The 7407-nt window shown below is 57.9% G+C and overlaps 1 protein-coding gene across 1 annotated transcript; it reads right to left on the bottom strand.

The window, feature by feature from the left end:
• Positions 1 to 904: 904 nt before the first annotated feature.
• NR1H2 (nuclear receptor subfamily 1 group H member 2) lies at positions 905 to 6944 on the bottom strand. Its single transcript, XM_057712964.1, has 10 exons — positions 6801 to 6944; positions 6542 to 6675; positions 5935 to 5996; positions 5731 to 5853; positions 5124 to 5414; positions 4779 to 5041; positions 4386 to 4565; positions 3863 to 3962; positions 1755 to 1963; positions 905 to 1459 (listed from the first exon to the last, which is right to left on the bottom strand). Exons 3-10 carry the CDS (start codon positions 5975 to 5977, stop codon positions 1313 to 1315), a joined length of 1356 nt encoding a protein of 451 aa, XP_057568947.1. The 5' UTR covers positions 5978 to 5996; positions 6542 to 6675; positions 6801 to 6944; the 3' UTR covers positions 905 to 1312.
• Positions 6945 to 7407: the final 463 nt, after the last annotated feature.

Raw genomic sequence — 7407 nt, 5'->3', positions numbered from 1 at the left:
CATCCTTGAGCCTGTCTTACACCGATGCGGCCCCTCCCCTCTACTATTAACTACTAGTTTGTTCTCCGTGAGTCTGCGTTCTCTTATTTCGCTTAGCATGATGCCCTCCAAGTCCATCCATGTTGTGGCAAATTGCAAATTTTCATTCTTTTTTATGGCTGAGTAGTATCCCACTGTGTATATATAGGCCACATCTTCTTTATCCATTCATCTGTTGATGGACACTTAGGTTACTTCCACATCTTGACAATTGTAAATAATACCGCTGTGAACATTGCGGTGCACGTATCTTTTCGAATTAGTGTTTTGTTTTTTTGGATATATACGCAGGAGTGGGATTGCTGGGTTCGGTGACAGAATTCTAGTTTTAGTTTTGCTTTTTTGTTTTTGTTTTGGCTGCGCCGCGTGGCTTGAGGGATCTTTGAACCTGGGCCCTCAGAGTCCTAACCACTAGACGGCCAGGGAGTTCCCATGGTTTTCTGAGAAATCGCCACACTGTTTTCCACAGTGGCTGCAAGGAGAGACTTTTTGTTCACTGATGTTTCCAGTGCCTAATATTGTGTTTGGCACATAGTAAATGCTCTATACGTACTTTTTGAGTGAATGACATCTGTGTCCCCAGGATGGCCAGTACAGTGCCTGCCCACAAGCGGCCTCAGCCAATACTTGTCGATTGAATGAAAGCTCCATCCCCTCATCCAATTAAATTCTCCTTGTCCTTCAGGCACGGGCTCCAGCCACCAGGAGGTGACCCTGAGGTTGTCAGGGGCCTCTCCTGGGCACCCATAGGGCCTAGTCACATAACCCTGAACCCTCCCCAGCTCAGCACCACGTCCAGCAGGTCGGTGTCCATGAAAAGCCTGGCAGCCCATCCCCACCTCAGACTCACTCTGACTCAGGGCAGGTTTCTATTCATACTTTATTTTCCTGTTTTTGTTTTTTTTAGTTTTTATTAAATAAAAGGAGCGGGGGGGGGGCCTGTGGTCTCTCGGGCTGTGGGGGAGCCAGAGGCCCTCCCCCGCCTCTGTTCAAGGTGCACTGCGTGGTAGGCTTGAGGTGTAAGCTGGGCAGGGAGGGCAGCTGGGAGAGGTCAGAGGTGGGGACCTGTGAGCCATCTACCCCTCCCAGGAAGACTCAGTGGGCAGGGAGGGAGGCTCCTGGACCTCGACTGCAGCTCATCCTGAGGGCTGAGGGCTGGTGGGGCCAGGCTCAGCTCCAAGCCACGAGGCAGGACCCCAGGCCCAGTCCAGCCCCTCCCCACCCGTGTCCATTCATTGGAGGGTGCAGGGTGGTGCACAGGGTGGTCGGACCCTCACTCGTGGACGTCCCAGATCTCGGAGAGCAAGGGCGGCAGCTTCTTGTCCTGGAGCCGCAAGGCGAAGACCTGCTCCGAGTGCACAGAGCTGAGTGTGCGCAGGCTCACCAGCTTCATCAGCATGCGGGGGAAGCGCAGCTGGTCCTGCAGGCGGGGAGGCAGGGGCACAGGTCAGCCCGCCCAGACCACCCAGGGGGCCCCTCCCCAGGCCGAGCCAGGGGGGACGGCGTGGGGCTCCTGGTATGGACCAGGTCTGGCTCCTTGATGAGGGGACAGGGGCCTGAGGACAGACTCTGCTGAGAGGATGTTGACCAGAGCTCAGAGCACTGCCAGGGGCGCCAGGGGTGGTGACAGAGCTGGCGCTGGGACTGGGAACCCTGACTGGGAACGTCTGGACTTCCTGTCCCTCCCTGGGCCAGGAGGGGCCGGGCTCTGGTACCTGTGGCCTCTTGATGCGGGTGTAGGACAGCAGCGCGTCCACATAGGGCTGCTGCAGGGCCTCCACTCGGCTCGGCTCCTGCACGTTGGGCCGGTCGGCCGAGAAGATGTTGATGGCGATGAGGAGGGCGTACTCGGCATCGTCCAGGCCCAGGCGCCTCATGGCCCGCGAGAACTCGAAAATGGGGTTGATGAATTCCACCTGCAGGCCTGCAGAGGCGGGAGGCCCAGCCCGATGAACTCCCCCACCCTGAAACTGGCCCCCACACCTCCCCTGGGCGCTGCCCACCGACAGCAGGGTGAGGGAAGCGGCAGCAGACAGACAGTGCTGGTCCCCCTGTAACCCCACTGCCTGGCGGGGTGCCTGGCACCCTGAATGAAGGGATGGGCGTGAACATTTATTTAGAATTTCCTACCATCCCATCACCCCCTTCACTTCCTTCCTGCCTTCCCGGCTCCTCTCCTCAGGAAGTGGAAAGATGTTCAATCCTAGGTCACATTATGTGACCCTGCGGTGGCTTCCGCTGCTCTCCAGTGAAGCCTGAACTCACTCCCAGGTGTGACTCATTCACTCATCAAACTTCACTGGGTACCTGCTGCATGCCAGGCCCCGGGGTAGGGACGGCTAGAGACAAAGCCCCCTGCTCCTGTGGAACTTACGTTTGGGGCTGGAGGGGACAGATAGCAGACAGACGTGTAAGTAAACCATCCACCCCGTGAGATGATTGAGTTCTCTGGATCAAGGCAACACGACAAAGGGTAATGGGGGCCGATGAGAATCACGTCGACATCTCAGACAAGACAGTCACCGTAGGGTGACACGTAGGAAGGCCTTGCTCGCTGCAGAATGTCCGACCCAAAAGGGGGAGGGAGCGAGTTATGAGGATATGTGAGTGTCTCAAGTAGGGCACCACCCATCTGTCTTGTCTGGGACGAGGCTTCCTGGGCCCTGAGACTTTCCGTATTAAAGCTGAGAAGGTCCCAGGTAAACTGGGACGAGTTCGTCACCCTAGTTCTGGGCAGACAGACCAGCAAGGACTCTGGCTTTTCTCCCAGTGAGATGGGTGCCATGGATGGTTCTGAGCTTGGGAGGGACATGAGCTAACGCGGCTGTTAATAGGGTTTTTCTCATGACTGTGTGAGCAAACACACTGGGCTGGGGTGAAGGTAGAAGCCCAGTGAGGGGCCCCTGCAATGTTCCAGGGAGAGCCAACCGAGACCCGGACTGTGGCAATGGCAGAGGTTGGGAGTGGTGGGAGTGGTGGGAACCAACCTCCTCTCCAGCCCCATCTCCCCGTGCTCCAGTTGCCCAAGCCTCTTTGTGGTTCCTTAAAAGCGCCCGGCTCTTCCCCACCTCAGGACCTTTGCACATGCTGACCCCCCTGCCAGAAACACTCCTCCATCTCCCAGTGCTCCCCTGCCAAGCTTATACTCAAAGGGTTACTGGGGCTGTCCTGGGTGCTGGGAGGGCCAGGAGTTAGAGAAAGGGAAGATGGGGTTAGGAGCAAATGTCCAAGAGTACAGAGAGGTGCCCCAGGGAGAGATGATGGGAGAGAAAAAGACTCACTGAGAAAGCCCAGAGGCCAAGGGAGCAAGGCCTTTGCACATGCATTCCCTGGTGGCTAATGCGACTCCCCACCTCCCTTTTCCGAGGTGCTGTTTCTCACTCCTTTGGCCTCTGTTCAACTATACTTTCTCCAGAAGTCCATCACCTAGGTTACATCCCCAAGGAAGTGCTCTTGGAGGGCAGGGACCAGGGCTGCCCCGTACGGTTGAGGAGGTTGCACATTTCCCAATGGGCTGAGATCCAGCCTCCCTCATGAGACCAGGCTTGGGGAGGAGGGAGTGTCTTCTCTTAATTCCTACCAAAGTGCCCTATGTGACAGCAGAGACCCCTCTGTCTCATCCTGCACTATGTCCCACTGTGCGGTCTGTGCTCAGTAAACATGCTCTTGCTTCACTGCCAGGTGGGCTGAACCCTCACCCCACTTGGGAGACAAAGAAACGGAGGCTGAGACAGGGATGACAGGGCCTCGTGTCTCCCAGCCTGCAGAGACCCAGCAGGGGCACCGCCTGTGCCCCCACTGCCCAGCCTGCGCTTGGCCATACCCGCGCGGTGGAAGTCATCCTTGCTGTAGGTGAAGTCCTTCAGGAACGTGATGCACTCAGTCTCGTGGTTGTAGCGTCTGGCTGTCTCCAGCAGCATGATCTGAGGGCGGTGGGGAGAGGGGTGGGCAGGGACAGGGGCTTGAGAAGGCCGATGACGCTTTAGCCACTGTCCTTCCTTTCCTGGCATACACTAGCCACTCAATACTTGCTCGTGTCGGTTCAGATGTCAACTCTGAACTTTAAATAAGCCTTTTCAGCACATTCCCTGAAGGGTGTCCCTCTGGCCCAATCCACAATTATTCTCAGCCTCAGGCCCTGTTTCCTTTCTCTCCCTGCCTCACGGGAGGCTCTGACGACTTGTTTACTATTTTGACGCTATCCTGTAGGAAACCATCCCCATCAGGGCAAGGACTGGAGTCTGGCTTGTCTCTATGCTCCCAGCATGTGTCCTGGGGCTTATCTCTGGGGTTCCTTGAGGGCAGGATGGAAGGGCCTCGCTGTGGCTGGGCGGGCTGATCATTACCTCAATGGTAGATGCCTTCAGGAGGGCAATCTGGTCCTCACGACCTAGCTGCAGGAAGCCGGGCACCTGCTTGGCGAAGTCCACAATCTCCTGGACCGAGATGATGGCCAGCTCCGTGAAGTGGGCAAAACGCTGCTGGCGAGCATCGCGGGACTGGGGGTCTGCGCCCAAGGGCCAGGGCTGGGGACGTGGGGGGCCAGGTTACTCTCAGGACTTCTCCCACGAGCCCAAGGCTGTGGGAGCCCCTCGAGGCAAAACCTACACCCTAGGAGACCCCTGTCTCAAAGCCCCTGCCCTCTGGAGCCCCATTCTCTCCCTGTGCCCTGGACTGCGGCCGTGTTGGCTTGACCCTGCTGAGCCCATCGCCCCTCAACGCTGGGGAAGGGGCCATACCGTGACTTTGGGCTGGTCAGAGAAGGAGCGTTTATTGCACTGCAGCTGGGCCGCCACCAACTGCTGGATCATTAGTTCTTGAGCGGCTGTTAACTGGACACCCTCGCCTTCCCCGGAGCCCTGGCCACCCTCTTCAGACCCTCCAGGGGAAGCCCCAGGCCCAGAGGCTGAGGAGCTGCTGACTCCCGGCCCTATGGGTGACTGCTGTTCCTGCTGCTGCTTCCGAATCTTCTTCTTCCGGATCTGCTCTTTGGAGAGGACACCTGTTGGGGAGACATAGGCCTCAGCAGAGGCCCCAGGCCTGGGCAGGAGCCAGGCTGGCACCACTCCCTCCCCAGCACTCACACTGCTCCCGCATCCCGGCCTCCTTGCATTTTCGCAGCCGGCATTGCTGGCACTTGCGCCGCATGAAGGCATCCATCTGGCAGGTTCCACCGCCCCGGCAGGCATAGCGCCCGGCCCCGCCTCGGATCACACTTCGCCGGAAGAAGCCCTTGCAGCCTTCGCAGCTGAGCACGTTGTAGTGGAAGCCGGAGGCCGTGTCCCCACACACCTGGCAGAGCTCGTCGCCCAGCATCTTTGGAGCCGGGCCCTTCTTTCGCTTGCGCTCCGGCTCCTCCGCTGTGTCTAGGATGACTGGCGGGGGTGGACAGAAGCCATGAGAGACAGAGCTATGAGATAAACCGCAGCCAAAGAGACAGGTCCACAAGAAATCGGAGACAAAGAGTCAGAGTGTGGAGAGTGACCCAGGGAGAAGGAAATTCGGAGGGAAAGACGTGTATGTCACTGAATCCCAAAGAATAGGTCAAAATAAGAGGTGTTAAGGACTCACAGAAGAAAAAAACTCAACAAGAAACTGGGGCTTCCCATCACCATTTCTGATCTTTCCTTCTAGATCCCTCCCTGAGTCTCCATACCAACTCCCAGCCCGTGTCCCTGGACCTGGTCTCACCCACGACAGAGGCTGAGTCGGCCCCATCAGTGCCCGGGACATCAGCATCCGTCCCTCCAGGGCACGGCTCAGCGCCATCCTCCTTTCCATCCGGTGAAGAAGAGGGGGTGCTGGGGCCATTTCCTGGGAGAGGGAGACACAGTGAGTTTCTCTTGACAATAATCTGACTGGGGGGGTGGCTAGGTTGGGAAGAGGGGCACTCACCAGGCAAAGGGGTGTCCAGGGAACTCGTGGTGGGGGTGGACATGGTGGGGTCACGGAAAAGCCTGCAGAATACAGGAGAACTGAGATCCTTGTGGTGCTAGGGAGGGTCTGATTAGGCCAGCCACAGGTTTTGTAGGGGGTACCTCTCTTTCCTCCATCTCTCAGACTCTTCCCCTAATGCATACAGACCCCACCCCCAGTTCCTGCCAGCCTAAATACCCACCCACCCAGTTCAAATAGGGCCCGCTCCCTTCTGCTCCAGGACAGCCTTGGCGGGGTCTCAAGCCCCGCCCTCCCCTAGACTCTGCCCCTCCTTTAGGCTGCATTCCAAATCCCACTCACTGGCTTTTTCCAGATACCATCCCTTCTGCTTCAAGGGCTCCGCCCTCACTTCCTCTTTCCCCTCCAATTTCACCCCACCTACTCTTACTCAGACTTCACCCCACCTCCGCCAAGGAAGAACCCCCACCTCTCACTTTGACCCCACCTCCTCCTATTATGCTCCGCCCACACCTTTTCCTTCCCTCCCCATCCCTCCCAGGTCCCGCCCCATCTCCTCCCATCACGCCCCGCCTCCACCTCCTCCCATTATGCTCCGCCCCCACACCTCTCTCCAGGTCCCGCCCCTCTCCGAACACCAGTGGGGGGCGGGGCTCATGGCTGCACGCGAGGGTCTCGTGGGCCGCCTCTCTTGGGGTCCCCTACTCCCGTTGCCCTGGAAACAGCCGGGGGCGGCGCGAGCTATGGAGGGGAGAGGAAGCAAGGGGAGAAGGGGGCTGAGCCAAGCAGCGCGGGGAACGCCGGGAAGCCCCAGGCCCAGGGCTCTTCCCGGGTCTCCCCACCCTCCAGTGCACCTGCTTTCGTACCCTTTCTCTGCTAATCTTCCTCCTCTTCTGTATCCCCTGGCACGCCGCCGCGACTCGAGTCCCCTCAAAAGTAACTTCGCCACTTCTTCCGGCAACCCCACCGTGCGTCACTTCCGGGAGTGGGCTGGGAGTCAGGGTGACGGAATTCCGGTCCGCACAGGGCTAGCCTAATCGGCTGCCCCGCACGGAAGTCGTGTACCCACCGGAAGTCTACCTTTCCGGGTAGCACCAATGAGGGCCGGCAGAATAGTTCCGATCCCATTCAATCAAATGTTGAGCAAGAGAGCAGTGTGGCGCGCCCCAAACCTTCCCGCCCCGCCCTGTGTGGCCTTCAACTCTGTCCTGTGCTTCCATGCGCTTGCGGGTGAAAGATTTACTCGGCATCATCTCCACGGCTACAGCTCCTTTTCGCACACAGCTGATTAAAAGCATGTCTGTCCTTTTTTGGCTGTTATAAGTTTTCCGATTTGGGAGGTGCGCCGCTTACCGGTTTTAAATCAGTTAAATTACAGACCTAGACCTAGAAAAAAACTAGGAAAATGTACTTTAAAAACAACTTGGTGGGGCTTCTTAGGTGGTGCAGTGGTTAAGAATCCACCTGCCAATG

This window comes from Hippopotamus amphibius, chromosome 16, assembly GCF_030028045.1.
Source record: "Hippopotamus amphibius kiboko isolate mHipAmp2 chromosome 16, mHipAmp2.hap2, whole genome shotgun sequence".
Taxonomy (NCBI): Eukaryota; Metazoa; Chordata; class Mammalia; order Artiodactyla; family Hippopotamidae; genus Hippopotamus; species Hippopotamus amphibius.
Note: the sequence above shows the minus strand (reverse complement) of the source record. Positions and strands in the feature narration are given on the sequence as shown.

Excerpts from the sequence above, each read along its gene's own strand:
- NR1H2 (XM_057712964.1), bottom strand. The coding sequence starts at position 5,977 with ATGTCCACCCCCACCACGAGTTCCCTGGACACCCCTTTGCCTG. Across the intron at positions 5,042-5,123 it reads GGCCGGGATGCGGGAGCAGT|GTGTCCTCTCCAAAGAGCAG; the intron begins GTGAGTGCTGGG and ends TCTCCCCAACAG. Across the intron at positions 3,963-4,385 it reads TGAAGGCATCTACCATTGAG|ATCATGCTGCTGGAGACAGC; the intron begins GTAATGATCAGC and ends CACCGCCCTCAG.